This window comes from Lacerta agilis, chromosome 10 (genome assembly GCF_009819535.1).
Source record: "Lacerta agilis isolate rLacAgi1 chromosome 10, rLacAgi1.pri, whole genome shotgun sequence".
Taxonomy (NCBI): domain Eukaryota; kingdom Metazoa; phylum Chordata; class Lepidosauria; order Squamata; family Lacertidae; genus Lacerta; species Lacerta agilis.
In genome coordinates, this window is record NC_046321.1 from 18,495,607 (window position 1) to 18,522,530 (window position 26,924).

The 26,924-nt window shown below is 45.4% G+C and overlaps 1 protein-coding gene across 2 annotated transcripts in view; it reads right to left on the bottom strand.

Moving 5' to 3' along the window:
- The window catches only part of PKP2 (plakophilin 2), a 57,779-nt gene that overhangs the window by 4,986 nt on the left and 25,869 nt on the right, over nucleotides 1–26,924 (bottom strand). Inside the window, exons 5-9 of one of the 2 annotated variants that reach the window (XM_033162109.1) lie at nucleotides 24,577–24,784; nucleotides 19,224–19,401; nucleotides 2,488–2,605; nucleotides 1,951–2,112; nucleotides 1,176–1,346 (exon numbers count right to left, since the gene is read on the bottom strand). In XM_033162109.1, coding sequence (XP_033018000.1) covers nucleotides 1,176–1,346; nucleotides 1,951–2,112; nucleotides 2,488–2,605; nucleotides 19,224–19,401; nucleotides 24,577–24,784 — 837 coding nt within the window. Of the gene's footprint in view, nucleotides 1–1,175; nucleotides 1,350–1,950; nucleotides 2,113–2,487; nucleotides 2,606–19,223; nucleotides 19,402–24,576; nucleotides 24,785–26,924 lie in introns of both variants that reach the window. The other variant, XM_033162108.1, reaches the window with a different exon arrangement.

Consider the following 26,924-nt stretch of genomic DNA (forward strand, 5'->3'; position numbering starts at 1 on the left):
CTGTGCTAGACACCTAATAGGACGTCCCAGTTCCATTTCAGCCTTTGCAAGATGCTCCCGCAACAATATTGCCGCCTGCCCCTTACACACAGCAGACAGGAAAGGGAATAGCCTGGTCAGAAATAGTGCAGCTGGTCTCGGAAGAAACTTCTTTGGTTGATGCAGCAGCACTGATGGCTGCTGCTCAACTAACATTGGAGAGCGGAGTTAAGTGGCAAAGGCACAGCGGGAGAATGATGTGAGATCCGGCATGGAGCAGTATATCAGACTAGGACAGGGGTAGGGAACCTGTGCTGGACCATAGCTCCATAAGCATTGGCCATCTTGGCTGGGGCTGGGAGTCCAACAGCATCTGGAGGATCACAGATTCTCTGAACCAGAGAAAAGAAGGCGACCCAGGTTCAAATCTCCAGTCAGCAATGAAGCTCACAGAGCCCAGTCACTTGCTCTCAGCCTAATCTACTTCACAGGGTTGTTGTGAGGATAAAAACATATGCCACCTGAAGCTCCTTTGAAAGAGGACGGGGTAGAAATATAATAAAAATGCACAGCACAGGGGGCAGTGATGGTCTCAGGTTTGTGTGCATGTCTGTTGGGCAAGGGGACCCCCTCTCTTCCTTCCTGCAATTGCCACCCTGTTCTGCCTCTGCTTCTAACAATCCTCCACTGCTGCCTAGGGAGAAAATGGCAGACAAATGAGCTGGTGGCAGCTCCTGTTCCTTCTGCTTCCTCTCTTCCATTGTTCTCTGGTCCTCTCCCTCTGGAGGCAGAGAGACGGAGTGGGTGAATAGGTAGCCATGGCAAGAGAGGACCACCACCAGCACCAGGGAGCTCCGGCAATCAGGAGTGGAGCTTCCTGTTGAGATGGGGGCCCAACAATGCCAACCCCCGACTCTGGCCCTGAAAGTTTAGAATCGGATCTCCTTTACTGAACAATGAGAAAAGCATTTCTTCAGATGATATTTACTGGAAGATCAAGGAGGCAAACGTAGTTCTCCCGCAGGTCCTAGTCCAGTGCTGTAACCACGATGCCTCACTGGTTCTCTGTATTGAGAGCCAATACAGCAGGAAACTGTAAATCCTTCTCATGAGGTCATCAAAAACATACTGAACTACCGGGGAGGGGATGGAAGGAAAGCAAGATAAAAGGGGGAATCCCCTCTCTTTCTACTTACAGGTCCACTTCCCGCTGTGAGGTTCTGCAAAGCTCCCAGCGATGCTTCCTGGGTAAAGTTCCTTGTGCTTTTTGCTATTAAGGACAGATATATCCTTATCAGGGTGGAATGCCAAAGGGTTTCAACACCTCGGGGGTTGCTCTTTTCCTCAGGGAGCGGCAGGTCCTGCTGCTGCTAAACACGCAGATGCATTAAACAACCAGAAACGAAACAAAACAAAATTAAAAAATCCGCAGAAACAAAACAGTTCCTCCCCCCCCCCCCGGCAAGGCTGACTTTTCTGGATCTAACCAAAAGGAGCCCTGCGCTAATGGCTCCTAACAATGGGCTGCTAATCCTAAATTCTGAATCAGAGTGAAAGGCTGTCTGAAAATCCTTGCAGGATGAGGCTCAGCAGGAACTAGATGTTGAGCTGAACCATTTTGTCCGTGAGTCCATCAGAAAGGACCACAAGGCCGTCTATATTAATTTCCTCACTGAAAGGCAGGGCTGTCCATTCGCTAGCCCCCTTGCTCTGTGCAGCTGAATCAATGAAACACGTTGTCAGATGTGGCAGGAGCTGCCATGAACCTCTCCCCCTGATCTGGATGTTGTGGCCTTCAGAGCAGATGCTTCTGGAGAAGCCTGGCAGCAGCACTCTCAAAGGGTTTGAGACCAGGGTCTTGCACAGCCCTACTCTACCTGGAAATGGGACCTTCTGCATACAAAAAAAAAAATTGTCCTCTGCACACTAAGCTGCTTGAAGCTCCTTCCCCAAATAACAGCCCTCTATTACCTGCTTTGCTTTCCTGCTCCTTGTTCCAAAGCATCCAATGCTGCTGTCGCTAGTAGGAACATTTCTTCTTTGCATGTAGATATTCTGTGCATAGCTACCAGGGAGTTCGGACTCTAGTTGGTAGGAGAGATTGTGAAGGATGCACACACAGTTCTCCGTGGCCTGGAAGGGAGAACAAACGTGCATTATTCTGGCTGTGTAAATAACTGGAAGCAATCGCTAAAGACCTGCAATGCACTTTTGTAACTGGCGCTTAGATGTCTGGCCTTAGAATTTCAAAACATTGCACTTTTGTCTTGATTTTCTCCAGTGGTAGCCAAGGTGAAAAGTGCCCCAAACATTTAATGTCTCAGGTCAGCTCTGGATCCTGAGTAGGGCAGCCTTCCCTCATCTGGTGACTTCCAGATGTTGCTGCATCACAACCCCCATCAGCCCCAGCCAGCATGGTCAATGGTGAGGGATGGTGGGAGTTGTAGTCCATCAACATTGGTTATTTCTGTCCTAGACCCAGAAAATCCCTTCATTTGGAAAGCTCACCTTATCATCCGGCTGGTGGTCTGCGGTGGTGCCTTGGATATAATACACCAGCGATTCAATCAACCCTTCACATTCTCGCATCTTTTTCCTCCCTTCAGGGCCAGCAGAGCTCATGTTTCTACAAAAAGGGAATTAAAAATTGGTTACAAGGATGCTGTACAATCAGCTTCAGCTCTATGACAGGTTTCTGTTTCTGTAGCAGAGGGTGCTAGTCCCTGTGCAGAAGGGCTCCAACTTCAGGTTGCTACCTAAGGATACACTTAAAAGGCAGGAAAGCAAACTCAGCAGTTGTGCCTGGAGATGCATGAAAATGCTCTGGTTTATACAGGAGGAAATCAGCTCTTCAAACAGCCAGCAGGGAACGCCAATGCAGTGCTTTGCTTGCACTGATGATACAATCTGTAAAGAGGAGAGCTGTGTTGTTTACCCTAGATGGGCAGCTTGACCCTGTGCAGATTTAGGCATACCTAAGCTCACTGGAGTCAATGAGCTTAGGCACACCTTCCCAAGAATTGGGTTGTTAAAGTTATAACTCATCCAAACGCTGTTGTGTCTTGGGTGGTTATCCTGATCCAAACTCCTTTAAAATTTCTAACAGGCCAGAAACAGCAAGAATTTTCCTACCATAAGACATAGGATCTACAGGCATGTTTCCAGCAATTTAGTCTCTATTTTTGCTTTCCATTATTATGCAAAAGCTCTTCACTAGTCAATGTGCAAGCACCACTGGAAGCTGCATAGCACTATCGATGCAACATATAGCAGACAATACAGCAGCCTTCTATTTAAGCACAATTTAGGATCCATCTCGATGAAGGAGTCCGTTCTTAGGTTGATTCTAGTTACAATCAAATCCCCCAAAGCTTTCACCATAGGGCAAGGTCACCACATATGAAACAGTGTGCCTTAGAAGCCACAGCCCCTCTAGCAAAGCTGTTTATGCCTCCTTGCAACTCTAAAGTACCTAACAGGTGTATAATATAACTGGCAATTTGAACTTACTGTATTTTTCGCTCCATAAGATACACTTTTTTCCTCCTAAAAAGTAAGGGGAAATATCTGTGCGTCTTATGGAGCGAATGGTGGTCCCTGGAGCTGAATTGCCCAGGGGCCAAAAGAGGATCATGCTTTTTATTTTACAAAGAGAAAAGGGGGTGTTGAAAGGACCCCGCTCAGCAGCTGATCAGCAAGAGATCAGGAGAGAGATAAGAGTCCCTGGCTCCCTTTCAGCCCCGCCCTCCTTTGTTGAATGTGCTTCAGAGGGAGGTTGTTTGTTTCCCCAGCTACATGTGACTGGCTGATTAGATTATCTGTCTGGAAACTTTTAGCTGATCTTCAAAAAAACAGGGCTTTTCCCTTTGCAAAAAAAAGCTGCAAAACTTTTAGCTGATCCTCAAAAAAACAGGGCTTTTAGAGGAGGAAAACCAGAAAAATATTTTTTTTCTTGTTTCCGCCTCTAAAAACGAGGTGCGCCCTATGGTCCGGTGCGCCCTATGGTGCGAAAAGTACAGTGTTTCCTGTGTTTCATTAAAGCAAGCATGTATCTAACAGGTATCATGTTATCTGCAAAATGTCCTCGAGAATTCAATCCATGTTTATAGCAGAGCAATCCCCTTTGAAGACAGCAAAGTGTATTCATCAGTAAATATACATAGGATTGGGCTGAAAATATGAAACTAAGAGAAACGTTTTTTTTTAGCCTCCTGTTGATTGGCTTACCTCTTTACAAATAAAGGTTAAAAAGTGTGTGTGTGTGTGGGGGGGGGATGAATCAGAATCTCACATCAGTGAATCCATGAATTAAAAGAAGGCAAAATACATCACTAAAGCAAGTTAAAACACTAAAACATAGTTATTAACAAATGGCAAAGTGTGGTGTAATTACAGTTAACCATAGGGAAAGCCTTGATAAAGGATCAGATTAGTGTCTTCTGATCTCCTGCCCCAGCAAAAACTGCATTCTGAACCAACTGAAGTTCCTGATCTCTCCTCTTAGTCAGTCCTAGCCTAGTTACAGTGGTACTTCAGAAGCTGAACGGAATTCGTTCCGGAAGTCCGTTCAACTTCCAAAACGTTCGGAAACCAAAGCGTGGCTTTTGACTGGCTCCTGCAATCGGGTTCCAAAGAACGTTCGCAAACCGGAACACTCACTTCCGGGTTTGCGGCGTTTGGGAACCAAAATGTTCAACTCGCAAGGCGTTCAGGATCCAAGGTACGACTGTACTTCCTAACACTGCCTGAGGACTTTTTGTCCTCTCCTCTCTATAAACTTCCAGATCATTATTAGCATAAAAGCAGCCACCACTATGCTCTGTTTTGCACAGAGATGCCTGCTGGAAAGAACAGGTTCTTCCTTTTGCCAGTTTGCAAGCTTTGTTGACAGTAGCATGTTTGCCGTGGCCTTGCTCATGCACACACAGAGAGTTTTGTAAGTATGCCAGAGCTAAATAAAACAAAAGCAATAGGGGTGGAGTTTTCAACATGCTTGAAGAGCAGTGCAGTGGGCAGATTTCAAAACAGTGAGTAGCTGCAGTTACAGAAGAGAGATGTTGACAGTGGCCCTGCTGCTCTGCAACACATGCATTTCTCTCTCTGGGGGCATGGCTCTGGAAAGACAATGGTTCTGCTGATTTTCTGGGTGGTTCAGCTTGAACAGCACATATTGGCTAACACCTGTGATGTCACAAACACACTACCTTCCTCCAATCCCTGGAACAGTGTTATGCCACCATTTTTTTTTAACAAGGCAGATGATACCAAGGCAGGTGATGTGGGGATATATGAGACGTAGGGCTGAAAAGGAGGAATTTGACTTACTGGTATGCATATCTATCACACATGTTTCAAAACTGGACTTGTGCTATGGTGAATAAGCCGCTATGTGTTTTTTTAGCAGCTTACATTTGTTACCCAACTCAGCAGCTGGAAGATGGCATACAACTCCCAGCCTCTCCTGGTACTTCGGCTGCTTTTTTGGCTACAGAACAAAGATGTTGAGATCTGAGCATGAGAGAAAGAGCAGGATGTGCTTTGTGTAACTCGGCTTGTTTAACAGCTGAGGCAGAACGTTTTAAGGAGGTAAGCCTTAACAAAAAAATTTAAACCCCCCACCCAATTTGAATGAATATTTCATGCCAAAAAGAAGAGCAGATTCTTCAGTGTTTATAGTGTAACAGAAAGCCTTCTGTTGGACACCATGCCAGTTATGCAGTAATTAACAAAAACACTACACACAAAGGCAAAATGGCAAACGTGTATCTAGTACTTTGAATGTCTAAGGAAATAAGTTTACTATTTATCTCTCAGCCTAATCTACCTACCTAAGGGATCGTAATTCCATGGAGTCCATTCCTTGTGTGCAGAAAGTCCCAAGATCAATCCCTCACATCTCTAGTTAAATGGATCAGGTAAGTACAGGGATGGCAGACAAACAGCTGTGCAAATGATGCTGGACTCTAGCTCCCATCACCCCCCACCATTAACTGTGCTGCCTGGAGCTGATGGGAGTCCAACAACTATGGAAGGCCACAGGGTTTCCACACCTGAGGTAGCAGGTAGCATGAAGAAGAAAAATAACTCTGCTGGAGGCCCCGGTTTTAAGTAAAAGAGGATAAACATATTGATGTACCTTGAGAGGAGCAGTATATAATTAGGAAACTGGTATTTGTTGTGCCATTCACAAACTCCACTCCAGTATCAGTTGTAGGAAATGATAACTGTGTACACAGAGAGGCCTCTTCCTGCAAATCAGGTACCGGGCCTCTGAAACAGCAGCTGTGTTGATAGCTGAGGGAGAAACACACCCACACACACAGGAACTGTGTCCTGGTTAGGCAAGGTGAGTGAAATCAAAAGGGACATGCTTGTTGCCTAACCATCCAACAAAATTGATTTTACTATTTAATGAACTCATCGAAGACTTACACAAATTCTGCCTACAATAAACTGCGTGTATGGCGGCATTCATGTGGCAGTTTGTTCTGTTTCCCTAACTGTTATTTTCCGTATTATATTTGAGTCTTCACACGATGTAAAAGCTACTTCTGGAAATATGGTGGCAGTCTTGCACTCATTTCTGTGTTAACTGTTCTCCAGAAATAATTTACTTGCAACTCCCTTAACCTAGAAAGTTGTGGGTGTGAACTGATGGGGTTAGGGGTGGTATACAGGCAAACTGTTCTTTCCTGCCATTTTAATGGGCAAATCATGGAGGAACAGGGGCACGCATGCACAGAAAGGGTGGGCAAACAATGGCATTGCCCAATGACTTCTGCTGTTGTGCCACACCAGGCCCACTAGTGTGGGAGCCGGCACTTCTAAATTTGCCACTACACTAATATCTGCAATTCCCCTTGGAAAGACAGTATGTGACACGGAACAGTGTCGCTCTCACTCAAGAGATTTCATAGGTCTGAATTTCACCATATAGATCCACCACTGGTCAAAGCATTGGCAAAACTGTGTAAAAGAAGAACTTCAAAATATTCTGTTGTCTTAGCTTAACAGCAAGAGCATCCTACCCTCATTGAGAATTACTAGAATTTTGTTTTTGCTGGAAAGGCAGGTCAAATAATTTAGCCCAGCTGTTATCTCCGCAAGTGTAAAACCTTTATTAAGAGCAGCTTGGGTGTGTTATGTGTAATGCACCATTACATCAACAATATAAGTCTTCTTTATGCAATATAGGCTGCAGGCTATAGATTTTAAAAAACACCTGAGCAGCAAGTGCATCAGCTATTACAAAAGGAAGAACTAATTAGGGATTTGTAATCTGGCAGATGTACAAGTAGTTAGGTAAATTGTTTGTCAGCAGGTTCCCCTGTGTGCTCTCTCACCAGCTTTTGCAGATCTTATTCTCTTTTAAGATACACACCTCAACATATATAACTTCACAAAGTAGAAAGGCTCTGGGAATGTTAATTTGGCATAAGAAAGGATATTTTTAGTGCTCCAGGAGCCTGCAGCTCCACATATGCTTAGTGCAGGGGTCAGCAAACTTTTTCAGCAGGGGGCCGGTCCACTGTCCCTCAGACCTTGTGGGGGGGGGCAGACAATATTTTGAAAAAAAACTATGAACAAATTCCTATGCCCCACAAATATCCCAGAGATGCATTTTAAATAAAAGGACACATTCTACTCATGTAAAAACACGCTGATTCCCAGACCATCCGAGGGTCGGATTTAGAAGGTGATTGGGCCGCATCCGGCCCCCGGGCCTTAGTTTGGGGACCCCTGGCTTAGTGCATAAGCAAGGACATAGAGAACAGGCAATACAGCAAACCCGTGCCTCTACTGGAAAGAATTTTTTATTTTATTTTGTTTTGACTATGGCAGACCAACACGGCTACCCACCTGTAATTTAAAATCTTAGTTGATGGCAGCTGGCAAACTATAGCTTAGATAACATCCCTTTAAGCCAGGGATGGGGAACCTTTATGTTGCTCAGCTATACCTCCCATCAACTACAACACGGCCAATTGTCAAGGCTGATGGGAGCTGTAGTCCAAATGAAGGGGACAGTTCAAATAGCTAAATATCCCATATTGATTATGAATGCCTTAATTGCTTTCTAAGCTTGTTTATTTGTGTATCATTCACAGCATTTGTGCATTAATATATTTTCTGTATTTTTCTGTAATATTAAGAGAGACAGTCTCTTAGAGGCAGAGACCTTGGAAAAGGAATGTGCCTAATGTTGCTTCTTCAACTATTTCTGGGAAATCAGCCAAAACTAGCCAGCAGCTTCAAGGTAAAGATAACGGTGCACGATCTGGAATTAAAACAATGGCCTGTTAATACAGAAATAGCACCTTGGCTGTTACCATAGAAACACCATCACGAGAGAGGGGGACGGAAAGCCCCTTTTAAGGAATGTGCCGTTAATATTAATTGTGGTTAGCCTTTAATGGGCTTAAGAGCTGGTCTTGTTGATTGATCATACTGGAGGCATCAGGCTTGTTGGAGTTGTGTATCCTTACATGTATTGGTATGTATTGATTTATATTTGTGTATTGTTCCTATGGGTCTTTGGGAGAGGGGCAGCTCTGAGTTGTGTGAGCAAGGGGGGGCTCTCAGCCTTGGACGGGATGCATGCGCTTTCTGAACAGCCGGGAGGAATGCAGCTGGAGTTGGCTCCTGCCACCTGTATTAACATTATATTCAGTCCATTAAGATGTAAGGTATTTCCTAGTTAGTAGACTCATCCCCCTGCATGGGTATTATTGATTTATGCTTTTGTATTTCCTATCTAATGCAATAAGTATTATTGCCGGTTAACTGAAGTTATGCTTTCTTGCTGATTAGACACACACATGCCTTATGAATAGGTTCAACCTTCAGCATACAATAGGGGACTGTTGTTGCTTATGTTGCTATATTTCTGGGAAGCCTGCCAAGTACATTCAAAGCTCGCCAGGTACACATTCCCAGACTGGGGAGGCTTTGGGAGGTTACCCTCCTAGGGAACATGTGAACCTTGAGCCAATTTTCGGTTTCTATTTTCGGTTTCTGTATTGTCTTTATAAGGAATACGCGCCAGTCTCTCAGTGCTCAGTCCAACTTTTGGATTGTGCCTTTTGCTTTGCATATGCAACTCAAAATAAATCCTGTTGAACCTGCATGGTTTTTGCCTCTTCGTGTTCCTGAATCCACCGCTCAAGAGCTCAAGAGCCCATTATGGTCTTACATTTTGGCGTCCCTGGGTGGGCCGGGGCTCTTTGAGTGTTGGATGCTGACATGAAGGCAGGTCTGTGCCTTTTCTGGTGTGGCTTGTGGTCGTTGGAACACTTGAAAGTTTCTGTGCACACCGGCTAGCTTTGGCTGGGAAACTGAAAGCCGTTGCTGCGGCCACCGCCTTGCCGCAAAGGAACAGACACAAGGAACAGGAGAAGGAGCAGCGCTGAAGGGCAACCCGCGGGAAGGGTAAGTAAGGAATCCTCCTGGGAGAGGGGATAAGGAAAGAAGAATTGATCATTCTTCTGGGAGGTGGTATAGGTTTGTACCGAGTGGACCCGATCAGTCCATGAGACAACTGAAAGCCACTCCCTAGGGTAAGGGTGGACGTCTTGGACACCCAGAAGGGAACTAGGACGTCTGAGACGTCCAGAAGGGAACCAGAGATAGGTTGGGAAGGTGGTGTGTGAGGCACCTGTGTGGTTGTAAAGAGTGTATGAGTGGGGGACCGTAGAGGAAACCCAAAACTGAGTGTGGATCTCTGCCTTGGCAGAGACGGGACTGGCAAGTAGTGAGATTCCTGTGTGCAGGAGACTGCCCAGGCCACGAACCCCGGGTGCGAGTGTGTGTGTGCAAGCACGTTTGAAGGCGCGGGAAATGGGGGGAGGTTTTTCAACCCCACTGACCCCGCTCCAGTGCATTTTGAACAACTGGAAGTTAGCTAACAAAGGCAATGCCTATGGTATCAAGCTAGACAAGGAAAAGATGAGAAGTCTTTGTGAAGTGGATTGGCCAACACTAGACACCGGATGGCCATCTGAAGGATCCTTTGATCCTGTGAAAGTGAACCCACTGTGGGCAGCAGTAATCCAAACACGTTTGGATCAGATTCCATATGTAAATATATGGAAAGGATGTATAGACCAGAACCCGAAGGAACAATGCAAAAAGAAGATAATGCCATGCTCTGGAGAGAAAGCACAGTTGCAAGTAGCAAGTGATCTCGACAGAACAGACTTAGACATTGTTCAGCAGACAACCCCTTATGTTCCCAGTGCTCCATTCCAACCCCCACTGAGTCAATCGCCGCGAGGCCAGGCTCCAAGGGCAGTAGAGGAACAAGGAGGAGAGACAGAGGCAACAGACCCCAAGGCAGTTCTTCAAACGCCTAAGAAAAGTGTGTATCCCACCCATGAGTTAAACCAACAACCAGAGGATTTGCCATGTACCCCTGGCATCCATGCCAGAACCCCAGAGAACACTGCAGTAAATTACCAAAGGGCTAGGCTGATCATGAAGAGGTGGCAGGCTGCTGCAGGTGTGTCTGATGGGCTTTTGAAGCTGGCTCAGATCAAAAGTAAAGACTCTGAGGAGTATTTAAGAGCCTTCCTGAGTACATATGAGCGGGCGCTAAAACATGAGGAGCATCAGATGCTAAAAGAAGAAATGGAAAGAGTTAAAGAAATAACTTCTGAGGACCCCGAGAAGGTGATCACGTTGATCACTTCTTTGATGAAAACACTTACCCCTACTTGGGAAGATTGCCAGCAGAAATTGCAAACAAGCGAAGAAGTGCAGAGAGTACGTACTGAGGCTCATCGCCTTCTGGCAGACGACAAAGTAGACGAGGGAGAAAGATTGCTTCAATATCCCCTCACAGATCCCAACTGGGATTACAATGAGGCAGATGCCAGGCAGAAGCTCAAATCTTATAGGAGCACTTTGATCCAAGGGCTCATTAGGGATGCGCGAAAGCCCACCAATATGGCAAAAGTTTCTGAAATTATCCAGAAGCCTGATGAAAGTCCTGCCATGTTCTTGGAAAGACTGAAGGAGGCATTTCGAATCTGGACACCCCTAAACCCAGAGGAGGGGAATAATGAGATATTATTAAAAACTACCTTCATAGCCCAATCAACCCCAGATATCCGCAAGAAAATACTGAAGAAGGGTGGTTTAGAAGGCCATTCATTGGAGTGGACGATAGCAACTGCTCAGCGTGTATATGATAATAGAGATGAGGAAAAGGAAAGGAAACGAGAGAAGTACAGAAAGAAGAAATTGAATATGTTGGCACGGGCTATAGGGGAGAAGCAACAAGGAGAAGAGGAAATGAGGAAGGGAAGAGGACGTGCAACTGAGGGAAGAGGACGTGCAACTGAAGGAAGAGGCAGAGAGCGCGGAAACTGGTATAGGGAGAAACCAGTGTGTGTTGTGCAGCCGAGAAGGCCATTGGATTGGAAAAGGGATGGCCCAAACAGGAGAACGGGCAAAGGCTGGAACCAAGGGGAACCAAGCCGAGGAAGAAGAGGAACCGGTGAAAATCGCTACTCTTATCATACAGACCGATGGAATAGCGGACAAGGAGGTCCAGTACTCATGGGGCTGGCAAAGTTTTGAGAACCAGCAATAGGGAGGACCAGGTTCACTTTAGGGTTCCCCTGAACTCATGGCCCAGATGTAAATAGGGAACCAAGTGGTCAATTTTATGGAGAACTCAGTAGTTCCAATGGCAACTACAGCTATCAGCATGCAGTCAATCAAAGTTATAGGGGCAACAGGGACCAGTCAAGTAAAACCTTTTCTACAACCCATGGAATGCGTGATTGGGGGCGAACGCTGACCCATCAATTCCTAAATATGTCAGAGTGTCCCATCCCTTTGTTGGGTCGAGATCTCCTACAAAGCTGCAAGCCTAAATTTCATTCTCCGATAAAAGCAGCTTTGTTCAGAATTGGAGGAGATTAGCGAGATATGCAACAGTTGAAGCAGGTCCATTGGATCCGGGAACGTCAGCTCAGACAGCTGAATTAGTGGCCCTCACCCAAGTACTATGGTTGGCCAATGTACGAACTGTAAACATCTATACAGACTTTGAGTATGCTTTCCTCACACTAACGGGGATGAAGCTATATGGAAAGAATGTTGGTGGCTGAAATCAGATGGGCGCAATGTGAAACGCCGAAACCAGCTAGCAGAACTGTTGGGAGCCGTTTGGACCCCTGAGATGATAGCCGTGAGGTACTGCGAAGGGCACCAGAGAGGAAAAGGAACCTGTGACCCGAGGGAATAGGGCGGCCGATGGGGCAGCAAAGGAAGCTGAGCCTTCCTGTGCCGAAGTTTTTGTGTTTGAGGCACCTATCCGGAGCAAGATAACTGCAGTTCCAGTGCAGAATGCAGCAACTGAAGTCAGTGACCTAGGTATGGCCGAACATGCTGCACTTGGCTTACTTCCAGAAAGCACAGAGAATGTTGTAGTTGAAATCAGAAACCAGTATTTCCAAAGGCAAAGGCAAGGCAAGGCAAGGCAAAGGCAAAGGCAAAGGCAATGGCAAAGGCAAAGGCAAAGGCAAAGGCAAAGGCAAAGGCAAAGGCAAAGGCAAAGGCAAAGGCAAAGGCAAAGGAGAGGCAAAGGCAAAGGCAATGCAAAGGCAATGGCAGAGGAAAGGAAAAGCAAAGGCAAAGGCAAAGGCAATGGTAAATGAAAAACTTGAACCTCTCCATGCTGAGAAGGTAGAAGAAGACTTGCCCACAAGAAAGGTGGAAGTGGAGGTCTACAAGCAGAATGCAGAGACTGAGATCCATGTGTGGAGAAAAGAAACGGATGGCCGTGTCCAAAGGTGGAAATGAAGTTCCTCCCAGGGAGTGTGGAAGCTGGGACAGCAGACTTAAAGGAGAATTTGGAGCCTTTCACAAAGGCAGAAGAATCAAATGCATCTGTTTGTGTGGAGGCCATCACAGTGAAGCCAGATGTGAAGGTGGAAGCAGAAGTTCTTGCAGAGAAGGTGGATATAGAGTCTGCGGTAGAGATTGCCAAGGAAAAGAGTAAAGCAGAGGTTCTTGCAAAGACGTTGAGGCAGAGGACTCCACAAAGCAAAGAAGATGGCATCCTCTATAGGAACAGCAGAAGGTGATATTATTCTTAAGGAAAGGAAAACAGGAGCCCCCATAGAAAAGGCAGCCCTCAAGGCTGGTGTTGTGAAGGTCTTTGCAGAGAAGGAGGGCGCATAGTGGAAGTGAAATTTCCTCCTGAGAAGGTGCATAAGGAGATCTTTTCAGAACAGTCAGAAGAATTATGGAAGCGGAAGCCGCAGCCACCGTACAGCCAGGACTAAAGGAGATCCTGCAGAATGTGGAGAATGAGGTCGGTTTCAACTCTGAGGTAGAAGATACTTCAGACTCCCTGGCGACATGTGTTGAGGTAAATTCTGATAAAGCCTCTGTAATTGGTGACAGGACTGAAGCTCCTGAGCAGAGGGAAATGCAAGATGTTTATGCAGTTGTTATTGAGGGGCCTTCAATGAATGAAATAGAAGATGACCCTGCCCTAAAACATCAATAGAGCAAGCTGTAACTGCGAGATCTATGGAGAGGGGAGTAGCTGAAGTCTCAGCACCTGATCAAAAGGTAGTGAATGTCATCCAAATGGATGTAGCAGATGCCAGCCATACCTTGAGATGGGCAGGCACGGAAGAAAGTTGAAGTTGATGTTCCAGAAAGTAATGAACCGAAGGATGTCACGCTTGTAACTGCAACTGAAGGATCTTTGCAGAATGACAAGGAAGATGCGCTTACTTTGGGATCAAAACGCACTAAGGCCGAGTTAACAGAGGATGACACTGTGAAAAAGTGTGGCAACTGTGGATCCCCCGAGAAGAAGAAGAAAAAAAAAAAAGAGAAGAAGAAAAAAAAGGTTGGAAGCATAGAGCTAGCTACTGAAGTGAAATTCACAGGAATGGTAGCAACTGCATCAGTAAAGACCAAAGGTGGAGGCACCCTCACCTCGGACTCTGGTGCTTTATCAGAGGAAGGAAAGAGTTCTGTCACAGAAGGCAGTGAAGCAGGTGCTAGTAGCAAAAAAAAAAAAAAAAAAATCAACAGGAAAAATTGAACTTGCTGGTGCTGATGTACTTTGTGCAGCTCCAGTGCAGCAAGAAGTAACCACAGAAGCAATTACAGCTAGAGAAGAAACTTCAGGAGTTGAAGAAGCAGCTGAAGTATCCTGTGCTGAAGAGACAACGGAAATGGTTTCAGCTGTTTCAAGAAATGTTATAGATATTGAGCATGATGTGCAATCACTGTCTCAGATTTTTGTCTTTGAACAGGTGGACCCAGACTAGAACGCCTTGTGTGCTGGTGGAACCGTTGCCGCTATCGAACCAGGAGCCGAGTGTGGGTCAACATACCGCCCCATTCTGCGAGGCCTGGCGAGGGCAGCGTACTGTTCTCCTGTCTATTTCAACGGCAGTGAAAGTTACCGGTACCATCCCGTGGGTCCACCGTCCGCGTGTGAAGGAAGTTGAAGCAGATTGGACAGTGATTCCTGATTATTTCTCGATGTCCGCGAGACGACAGCCCTGCTGGTGCCACACCCGGGAAGCTGGCACCTCTACGCACGGCAGAAGAAGCTGGGAAACATCAGCAGCTGAACGGTATCAGGACAGTTGGACAGCAGGACAGTGCTACCATTGGTTTGTCCAACCAGTCAAGGCAGGGCCTATAGGGCCACTGGGGAACAGGAGTGGGTCCATAGACCGTTCCTCCTAATCCGGAAGGTGGGCATCACACACGAGGTGTATGGCTCTACAGTAATCGCTATAGCCACAGGGGCCAAGTGATATACCAGAACCATCTGAGTCAGGAATTAGAAAGGAGGTGTGTACGGTGCAAGTCAGTTTTCTCTCGTCAATAAATGGAAGGGTCACTCCCTCAGGTGGGGGGTTCCAGGAACCCAGGGTCAGGAAGAAACAGTAGTTAAGCTGCTTGGAATACTTCCAACAGCAGGAAATCTTCCTGTGGTACGTGTGGCCTATACGTTGATCCCCAAAGGTGGAGAGCAGAGGAATGATGCCCCACGAGAACACCACGCAAAGAGAGAATACACTGAGTTTTCTGGATGTTAGCATCATGTTAACTATACTTTACATGGTGGTGGTATTTCTTTTCCTATTGAGGCACCTACAGGAGCGTAGGTTGTGGGGAGGAACCAGAAGGGAAATTGCTTGGTACGCATGTCAGGCCCCATAGATGCAAAAGGTGGAAAAATGCCTTTGCTACCCATCCCATTGAACCTGACTGCCTTAAATACGAACATGCATACCATTGCGGAAGAGTTAATGATGTTACTACCCCTATAAATGGAGAGAAGATGCTACATGATAGTGGCTCACAGTTGGTCTCCATGGCCGAGGACCATATCTGTTTGTTATTTTGTTATCAATTTACATGGCCCCTTGTTTAGCCCAATGTGTCCAAAAGTGTATTTCTGATTCTGTGCAAAGGATAACTGATCCCCATAAAATGACCCTGTATCGCAGTTTGGCTCAGGAGGATTCGTCAGACGAACTCGTACTGTGAAGTCCGAGTTGTCTGAAGAGAAAAGGAGGGAATGAAGGGGACAGTTCAAATAGCTAAATATCCCATATTGATTATGAATGCCTTAATTGCTTTCTAAGCTTGTTTATTTGTGTATCATTCACAGCATTTGTGCATTAATATATTTTCTGTATTTTTCTGTAATATTAAGAGAGACAGTCTCTTAGAGGCAGAGACCTTGGAAAAGGAATGTGCCTAATGTTGCTTCTTCAACTATTTCTGGGAAATCAGCCAAAACTAGCCAGCAGCTTCAAGGTAAAGATAACGGTGCACGATCTGGAATTAAAACAATGGCCTGTTAATACAGAAATAGCACCTTGGCTGTTACCATAGAAACACCATCACGAGAGAGGGGGACGGAAAGCCCCTTTTAAGGAATGTGCCGTTAATATTAATTGTGGTTAGCCTTTAATGGGCTTAAGAGCTGGTCTTGTTGATTGATCATACTGGAGGCATCAGGCTTGTTGGAGTTGTGTATCCTTACATGTATTGGTATGTATTGATTTATATTTGTGTATTGTTCCTATGGGTCTTTGGGAGAGGGGCAGCTCTGAGTTGTGTGAGCAAGGGGGGGCTCTCAGCCTTGGACGGGATGCATGCGCTTTCTGAACAGCCGGGAGGAATGCAGCTGGAGTTGGCTCCTGCCACCTGTATTAACATTATATTCAGTCCATTAAGATGTAAGGTATTTCCTAGTTAGTAGACTCATCCCCCTGCATGGGTATTATTGATTTATGCTTTTGTATTTCCTATCTAATGCAATAAGTATTATTGCCGGTTAACTGAAGTTATGCTTTCTTGCTGATTAGACACACACATGCCTTATGAATAGGTTCAACCTTCAGCATACAATAGGGGACTGTTGTTGCTTATGGTGCTATATTTCTGGGAAGCCTGCCAAGTACATTCAAAGCTCGCCAGGTACACATTCCCAGACTGGGGAGGCTTTGGGAGGTTACCCTCCTAGGGAACATGTGAACCTTGAGCCAATTTTCGGTTTCTATTTTCGGTTTCTGTATTGTCTTTATAAGGAATACGCGCCAGTCTCTCAGTGCTCAGTCCAACTTTTGGATTGTGCCTTTTGCTTTGCATATGCAACTCAAAATAAATCCTGTTGAACCTGCATGGTTTTTGCCTCTTCGTGTTCCTGAATCCACCGCTCAAGAGCTCAAGAGCCCATTATGGTCTTACACATATGGAGGGCCAAGCACCCCCCCCACTCCTGCCTTATGTTTTCATCTCTGCAACAGCAAAACATCAGGAGAAGGCAGGAAGGGATTTCCCCATTGTAGGACATTCTGCCCTTGGAAGACCTGAACTGAGCTATATCCAGGCAGCAGTGCTTTAGAGGGTCCTGGGATAAGGGAAATGGTAGTTAGTTGCCTGCTTTGTGAAGTTTAAGAAGCAGGTTTAGGAAAGATCTTTTCAAGACTGGCAGGGTTCAGAACTGTCAAGCTTACAGCTTAATTCCGTACAACACAGTAATTAGAATGCCAGCTTTTTATGACACCGAAACTCACCCATTGTGAAATAAAGCATGTATCTGTTTTATTACAGTTTACTAAAGTGAAGAGCCTATGCTCTCCCCCCCCCCACGGTTAATTATTCTTTGCAGAATTACATCAGTGGCCTTGTAGCACTCCCACAGCCAGGCGAATGTAACTGAATCCGTTCAGCTACAACTGTGTGCAACAGAAAACACTGTCTGCTTCCTTGTGCAACCAAGGATCAACGACCTGAGAAACCACAACAACCTTTTCCATGGAAATCCTACCCTCTGATGACTGGACATCCTGATGGCTGGCCTCTGTACCCACCCACAATTTTTGCTAGATTATCCAAAGTGCTCCCAAAGTTTTTCCTGGCAGGAAATGCAGGCCCTTGCCTTTTCCTTGAGGAAAAATAGAAACGCGAAGTCAACATTCTGTGCCCGCATGTTGAACTTTTGACTGCACAAACCATGCTAAGCCCAGCCTAATGTTAAGAGTAGTGGATTCCATAGTGATCAAATTGCAAGGAAGTGCTGAAAGGGAAATCAAAAGGCAGGAGGGAGGAAATTTAGGCCCAGGAGTGTGACACTCCAGAAGCTGGACTCCAGCTCCCATAAGCCCCAGAAAGCACAGTTAATGGCCTGGGATGATGAGTGTTGTAGTCCAATATGTAGAGGGACACATGTGCCACACTTCCAAGTTTTAACTTTTTTTTTTTTTTTAAAAAAACTACAAATCTGAAAATATAAGGTAGCAAACAGCAGGATCCACTCCCTTGCAGGGATATCCAGCCATTTTACACACTTAAAAAAACCCTTATTTATTCTAAAAACATTTAAAAAGAGCAAAACTTCTTTCCAGAATCTCTTGTGATGTTCTCTCCCCACCCCTTTTCTTTGCAACCCAACAGATTATCCTCCTCCTGTCAGAGCTTTCTGTTTTTCCTCTGCAAAGAAATTGAGTTACTTTAGCGCAACACAGTGTGTACGCAGCCTTGACTATAATCAATATTAAAAGTTATCAGGTTTTAGATACTTTGGGAGAATGAATGAGACCAAATATTGCCTACATGTTTTCTTCTTGTTTGGGTAGGGTTACTTCTTAGGATTTCTGCTGTGCTGCTTTTGTTTGTTGAGTGTTTGGCTGAAACTGTTGCAGAGCAGCTCTTGATGGCTGCAGATAATGATGCTTCCTGCCAGCGAACATGTCTGCCTGCATCATCTCCATTTGTGGTGACCTTGGTTGCCTGGGCATAAAGAACAACCAAGGGGTGTCCAATAGCCTTCAGGGACCTGGCCCAGGATGAAAAACCAGGCTGCTATCAAACCATCTATGGAGTCTAGAGTGCTTTGTGGGGAAACCTCCAGATTGTCTAAGATGGCAAAAAGAAGAAGAAGGAACTGTTCCACCAAATAAACGAAGAACTAAATTACTATGGTTTAAATAAAAACACAAGACATCATAGGAAGCTGCCCAGACCAAGTTGGACCATTGGTCCATCTAGCTCAGTATTGTCTACATCAGGCATGTCCAACAGGTAGATCGTGATCTACCGGTAGATCACTGGACGTCTGTGGTAAATCACCGGTAGATCAGTGGCTCCCCCAAAGAAGCTAAAAAACATTGTCTCCCCTAAAAAAACCCCTCAACATCTTTGCCCTGCACCCCTAAAATGACCTAAACCAGTGTTTTTCAACCTTTTTTGGGCAAAGGCACACTTGTTTCATGAAAAAAATCACGAGGCACACCACCATTAGAAAATGTTAAAAAATTTAACTCTGTGCCCATATTGACTATATATAAAGTAATTCTCTTGAATAGGAATCAAATAAACAAATTTTTCCCATGGCACACCAGGCAACATCTCGTGGCACACTAGTGTGCCGCGGAACAGTGGTTGAAAAACACTGACCTAAACCACCAAAAACAGGGCCTTCCTTCCTAAAAAAAAGCTCAGTGTTGCTTTCCTCCTCCCTAAAGCAGCTCAAGAACTTTGACCTGAACCCCCCAAAAGGGGGTAGATCACTGCCAGTTTTTAACTCTGTGAGTAGATCACAGTCTCTTGGAAGTTGGCCACCCCTGGTCTACATTGACTAGCAGTGGCTCTTGAGTTCAGGACATCTCGAGTCTTGCCTGGAGATTGAACCTGGGACCTTCTGCCCCCTGAGCGACAGGCCCTTCCCCCTGCACCCAGCTTACCTCAGGCATCCTGTAGCGTTGTAGAAGATATCTGGGTCAGGTACAATGCTTGATTTTGTATAATCTCTATCTGGCCAGCCGGAGTAAGGGATGAGAACAGTTTCTGTCAATGGCTGCAGGGCTTCTCGGATCAGCAAGATCTTCAGCTGGTCATTGGAGGAGAGATTCCAAAGCAAACCTACAAAAAGCATAGGGAATGGGAAAACAACATTGGCTCTCCATTCACAGGACTTCATCTGGTCGTGGCAGGCATTTCCCTGGCTCTTTGATAAAACTAAGCCAAGCTCCAATTGCATGAAGAGCTTCTTTGACAATCTGGTCATGGATCTACCAGGTTGTCAAAACTTTCTGAAAGCAACCTGGTGCTTTCATGGTGTTGGATGTCAAGGAGAAAAGGAAACGTGGATCTGATTTGGAGATCTGCACATTTTAAAAAATGTGACCGCATGAGATTTAGCAGCAGTGCTTTTTTGTTTTTTGTTTTTGGAAACAGATTTTGCAAGTATCACCTGGCAATATATCACACGCACAGTGGCTCCCCTCTACAAAGAGAACTATTGTTTGTTCAGTTAACTGCTCTGGATTTCAAAACACATCTCTTAAACTCTTAGCTCAAGGCAGATGGCATTTCAATCTCAGCACCAAACTTCTCCTCTGACCCTTGGGGCTCATGGATAATCGCCCTTTTGTAATATGCAGATACAGCGATTGCATTGTCATCTCAGTGGGGGAGGTGGAATAGCAGTATGCACAACTTTGGCATTATTGCCACACCTGTGCATGTTATGGCAGCAGAAGCTAAGAAACAAGGTAAATAAACCCCATTGAAGGTAGTGTTATGGCGAATGTGTTGGGGTGGATAGAATTTTGGGGCTGGACATGAGAGAAAAAGATTCAAATTGTGGATTAATCATACATCTCAGTGGTTGACTGAGCAACTCACTATTTGTTAGACTAAAATATGACTGATTTAAACTGGAAGGCCTCCCATTCCCCTATCTGCCATGTCCAGCAGTTATTTCACAGGAACCCTATCAGAAAATACATATGGGAACCTTGAATGAGCTAAGCACAGTGCATACTTGAGAAGTATTACAGAGTAGGAGCCAAGAAAGGTAATAAAGAGTTGGGAACATGTGGCATTCCAGATGTTGGACTACTACAACTCTCATCATCTCCGACCACTGCCCATGGTAGCTGGGATGTTGGGAGTCCAACAACATTTGGAAGGTTCAAAGGTTTCCCACTCCTGACTTAAAAGCAAATGCCAGGAACTAGTGCAGTGCAATGGTTAAGGGAGTGAGCTATGAATAAGAAAGACCCTGGTTAAATCTCACTTCCACAACTAGAGTGCCCCTGCAAACTCTGGCATGATATGTAGGAAGCAGCAGCTGAAGCTCTTCAAAGTGTGGAGGTACTAAGTGACTTCACTGGCTAATTCTTGCCTATCGTGGCTGCTGTCTAAAGCCCAGACGTAGGGACAGATTAAAAAGTTGGCAGCTCTATTCAGATAGCAGGGGTGGGGGATCTGTGGCTTTTGATATGTTGTCGGACTATGACTCCCATCATTCCTGTCCATGGTGGCTGGGGCTGATGGGAGCTGGAGTCCAGCAACGGATTCCCCATCCCTGTCTTAAACCACTGTTAAGTGTTAAGTTGTGTATTATTACCAGCATTGCCTGACGTGGAGAACAGTGGGATGGATCAAAATGGCAAAAAGAAGTCAGAAAGACGAAGTCGATGAACTAGCTTACTTAACTGTACTCTGATGGGCACATGAGTTAAAGGAAATCCTGCAGGGATAGGTGCTTGTAGAACCAGGCCACTGGGACATAGCTGCACCGCATGCATGTGACTTCCATACCCCCTGGGACTTTCCATGGTAAGGGACTTAGAACAAGATGGGTGTGGCTGCCTTTCATATGCATGTTTTATTTCACGACAGGTCTGTCTGTCTGTGCTATAATCCTCCTCGCAGAAGGAATGTTCTTCCATTTCTCAGATGTATGCAGTATGAGACAAGATCAAGAGGTTAGACACTCCCCGAAGGCTTGGCTGGCTCCCCTTCAAAAGCTTGTTTTGGCTGCCTCGGCTTCGCCGCTCTCCGTCGCTACCAAGATTACCCCATAATAAAGAAAGCTTTGGTTCCTATCAGCCCTGGCACTCGCTCGCTCGCTCGTAGCTCCTCTTCCAAGTGCCTTTCAACCCCAGCAAAGCATTTGCTGCTGATGGAATGGGAAACGAAGCCAGTTTCTTGGAGCTACAGCTTCATGACTTTCTGTATGACCTTGAGAAAGGCGCTTTAGTAGTCCTGGCAGCTAAGCGATGGAAGAGAAAGAAACTTCCACGTACTGCATATATTTGAGAATTTCCCTTGGACTTATGAAGCCACGGTTGTGCTCATGAAACAGTGTTTAAGAAAACAAAAACAAAATTCTATTGCTTAGAATGTGCACCAGGACCTGATCTGAATAAGTAAAACCATGCAGATTTGCATAATTTCCTCATTTTGTATAATTTATTCTGCTTCTTCTTGTGGGACAGGGAAAGGGATTACAGAGGACAATGGACACCCCTCTCCTTTACCATGGCACCCATCTCTGCCAGCCCTACTCCTTGGCTACTGATCAGAGTGACAAAGTACACATTATTATTACTGTATTAACAACAACTACTAAATGTATTACCTGCCCTTCACCAGCAGGGTGAAATACTCCTTAGCATGTTCAGGATTGCGGCCTTAAAGGCCTTTGAATTGTGGGCAAAGCTGTTAGCTCCTTGCATAGCTCAGTTTCTAGAGCATGAGACTCTTAATCACAGGGCTGTGGGTTTGAACCCACGTTGGGCAAAAGATTCCTGCATTGCAGGGGGCTGGACTCTCGTGGTCCTTTCCAACTCTACAGTTTCATGAGCCACTGTTTACACATGTTTTCATGTTCAATGGTTGAGCAAATAGGAGGGAAACTCTTCCCTCCCTGGCAGCAGACGAATGCTGGGAAGACAAAGCCAATGCATGCAAGAGGATTTCACCTTAGTTTACTTTTGCTTAGTGGGACAAAACAAGAGCCGGACTGACTAAACAACTCTTGATAAGATTGGAGGTTAGATGGCTTTCAAGGGTGATTAGGCAAGTTCATAAGGGCTTGCCGATCGGAAGGTGGGCGGTTCGAATCCCCACGGCAGGGTGAGCTCCTGTTGCTCGGTCCCTACTCCTTGCCAACCTAGCAGTTCAAAAGCACGTCAAAGAGCAAGTAGATAAATAGGTATCGCTCCGGCGGGAAGGTAAACGATGTTTCCGTGCGCTGATCTGGTTCGCCAGAAGCGGCTTAGTCATGCTGGCCACATGACCCGGAAGCTGTACGCCGGCTCCCTTGGCCAGTAAAGCGAGATGAGTGCCACAACCCCAGAGTCATCTTGTGACCGGGGTCATAAATCATCCCTAGGCTTTTTAGGTCAGGGCAGCACTGCACCTAAGCCAAGGTTCGGCATAGGGTTTTTGTGCAGTTGTGGTTGAAGTCTTTTCTCCTTAACCGCAATCTGTAGTTAAGGTTTGCCTTATGGTTACAGGTCACAGTTAAGGAGATGTATCCCAGGTTCAGATTACATGCCAAGACAAACCCTTTGCTTAGTTGCCCTCTGGCTTTGACCTGACAAGCCCAGGGAGGAGTGAAACACGTGCAAGTTCCTCTCTGGGAGCCAGCATCTTGCTGTGACATGCAAAACAGGCCACGGGCCATTAGGCATGCTGGCTATATGGAGCCTTCAGCTGAGTGGCAAGCTGCCAGGCGTTGGGAACAGGCGCAACAGAGGGATGTTGCCTTTAAGCCCTCCTTGTAGGGTTCCCTGTAGTACCCGGTTCGCCACTGTAGGAAACTAGATCCTTGACTAAGCAGGTCTTTTGGCTGTTCCAGCAGGACTTTTCTAATATTTTATCCTCGTGGCTTTTAACAATAGGACTTCTGTTATCTCTGACAGGTGGAGCTCACAGCTCCGGGAAGGAAAGAGCAATACAACCTTGAGATTAAAGCAAGCCTTGCACCTGGAAAGATCTAAGACGCCTCGGTACTTAAAAATGAAGTCTAGCTACGAAAAGCAGACCTTATCCCTCCCACCATCACAGGGAATTTCTGCTGACATCTGCAAGACATTCTGCAGGTTTTTCATGCTGGCTTCTCAAAAAAAACCAAACCTCCAAAAAAAAAAAAGCACCAAGAAAGAGGCACCCATCCTCCCACCAGAGATTTCGACAACTCCTACTGAGAGCTATATCAGGTGCTGCCAGACTCCACAAACATTCCTGAGCAGTGACATGCTAGCTACAAAATCAGCAGAGGTGTTACCAGAGGTTAACATTATCAACTTCTCTGAAGACTCTTCACCCCCGCCCTTCCACAGCCCCAACAGCCTAATTTGTGGTGATTAATCTGGAGAGGGGCTGTCAGCATTTCAGAGAGTGGGAAATTCTGGCTTGTTTCTTTCCCAACCCTTTCCACTCTCTGTTATCATGTGCAATGCCGTTACACTATTACACAGTAACAGGCTGCTATTTAATCATCTGCAATTGATGGATTAAGAACATCAGGCAGCAATCCTTGAATCAGCTTAAGAACAACTCACAGCTTCCTGGAACACTGGAAGTTAATCCACAAGTTGGTATAAATGAAGGCAAAGCTGTACCTTTTCCAACATTTTGTCCCAATCTCAGAAACAATCCCTTAGAAAATTGTAACATTCACAATATTGTAATCCCATAGTACTTTTCACCTAATTGCCTCTCTTTAAATATAATCAGCAGAATTGGGTGGTGGAGCTACCTTTCACCCTGACATGCTGGCTTTCTAAGTTAAGGGAGTCCTCACTCCTGAAGAACACACAAAATGTGCAGCCCCTTCGCCACCTGCAGAATGAAGTGGCCAGCTTTGGCTTACTGCGATGGAGTGAACATTCAGGCTCCTGGAGAGGAATATCATACACATATCCTCCCCTATGTTTTTTTAGTCTTGCCATGCGCTGAGCAAACCCAAGATTATATGTAGTGTGTCATGCAAAGCCAGACTCTTGGTTAACCTTTCTCTTCACCAACCATGAGATGCAGCCAATCCTAACCCTTTTTTGAAGCTTGTGCAGTCCTGGAAAACCACAGTCTGTCTTACTGTGATGTGCAACTGATGTGCTTACAGGTTGTGGACGATGCTTCCACATGTATATAAAAATACTGGGAACCCCCTCCCCCAAACTAAGCATAGCATCGCATTTAGACTTTGGGTGTCTCTAACAATCAAGAGCATTTGTTAACAAAAGGTCTGTGCATTTTGAAGGTGGCACTCCAATGCATCAGTGCTGTTTTAATTACCTGTAATTTGCTTTTTAGTCTCCACATCTCTGGTTTGCCGTAATAATCTCAGCAGGGTTGTGATCCCTTTCCGCTCTGACACTTCCAGCTTATTGTCATTGTCTTCAAAGACCAGGTTTCTCAAAGCGCCACACGCTGCCCTCTGCACATCCTCATTCGGCACACTCAGAAGCTCTAGCAGCTTGGGAATCCCACCTAGCAAGTAAACCTGTTGAGGAGAAAGAGGAAGGTGTGTAAGCAAAGAAAAACATTAAGAAAAGATAGCAGACACAGAACATGCTGAGGAGTCTAATGCTTGGAAGTCAATAGGTGGGGCTGGAGTTAAGCCAGGATAATTGGAGTGTGCGCAGTTTAGTGTGCGCAGTTTAGCTTAGAAAATACTGGGGACAGAAATAAGTAAGAACTATGACCTTCCGGTTCTTAATGCTCTCATGAGAAACAGTTGCTAACCGATGCACATGGGCTAGCTATTAAAAGCACCACCCGAAGTTCCAACAACTAGCATAATACTTTCTTCCTTAGTATTTTCAGTATCTTTATCCGTTAGCAAGGATGCAAATATTGCGCTGTAAATCTGCACGTTCATACTACTGGTAAAAAAGATATCTCCTGTACTGTTTTAGATCTGCCTTTCCACATGTGGTATGATCTAATTCAGATGAACACTGAACACACTGGGTCCTTAGTGGTTTATTTCAGGGGTGGCGGTCTTCCTTACACACCCCCACTTTTTTGTACTTCTGCAAACGCTTAGAACAGGGGTCCCCAAGCTAAGGCCCAGGAGCCGGATGTGCCCCAATCGCCTTCTAAATGTGGCCCACGGACGGTCCGGGAATCAGCGTGTTTTTACATGAGTAGGATGTGTCCTTTTATTTAAAATGCATCTCTGGGTTATTTGTGGGGCCTGCCTGGTGTTTTTACATGAGTAGAATGTGTGCTTTTATTTAAAATGCATCTCTGGGTTATTTGTGGGGCATAGGAATACGTTCATATTTTTTTTCCCAAAATATTGTCCGGCCCCCCACAAGGTCTGAGGGACAGTGGACCGGCCCCCTGCTGAAAAAGTTTGCTGACCCCTGGCTTAGAAGTATGATTCATGTGCATGGGTGGTGTTGTTTTGGCTGCATAACCAACAGCTCTCACAGCTTGAACACCAGAAATAAAGGGAATGATTGTTATTGCCCATCTGTATCTTTCTCCCTCCCACCACATTCTCCCTCTACTGCCTCTTGCGTATCTGGCACATCTCTGTGCTTCCTGGCATTTCTCTTTATGGTTTTGTGCATGGGTGGTAGTACTGTATTGTAAGGAACTTTGGCTGACATTGGAGGTAATGGCTACTGGGAGCAGCAGATGAATGGGAGTAGAGGTCAGTTAGGGAGCAGAGTACCTTTGCTCTACCCTTCAACATAATAAAGATGCTTCTTAGAGAACCGAATCTTAGAAGTCACAAGTTGTCCCTCGGAAAGGGGTGAGCATTTTGATCTGGACACATGGCATCTGCATGCATCTTTGAAAGCACATGTGCGCGTGCACATCCAACCCTGTTTTACAAAAACAACTAAGGGTGGGGAGGTTTGCTTTCTTTATCAGGGTGATTTATAGTGTTTTGTCTTTTTTCCAGTGAAACTCAGATTTATTCCATCATAATTTATCAAAATTATTTATGAGACGAAAAAGGGAAGAAAAAATGATCTGGAGGAGGAAGTCAACACTTGGTCAAACAGCATATAACGAGCTTACGGAATCCATTGGTTTTTTTTATAAGTGTAAATGGCTTAAAAGCTTATCTGGACATTAAGTGATATATAAACAAATAATCGACCCAAGGTAATTTTAAACAGGATTGGATAAAGACATTCAGTGGGTGGGAACATGGGAGAAGCCATTTTCTGTGGTAGCCCCCTATTATGGAACTGCCTCTCGAGGGAGGCCAGACTGGCTCCATCCCTGATGAAGTGGGGGAAATAAAAACATTCTGCTTGGCTTTTGATGCTTGTAAATCTGGGGTGGAAGGTTTTAAACTCTTGCTCTGGGGCTATTCATGCTCAGTGTTAATTGCTATGGTTTAAACTGGTTTTGTGGCATTCCCCCCCCCCCCCCCCGTCAACCACCCTGGGGGCCCCCTGTTAGGGCTGAAAAGCAGCATAAAAATGCTTTTGCAAATAAAGTCACATAGAATAGAGGTGAATAGTGCAGGTCTTTTAATTTCATTAGGTCCACTCTGTGTAAAGCTTATAACAACCCCATGTTTATTAGCTATGAGGCCATTGAATACTTTGGGCTAAACCTCTGAGTTTAGCAGGAACATGCATGTGGCTGGAAGTGAGATGAGAAGCAAAGAGGAA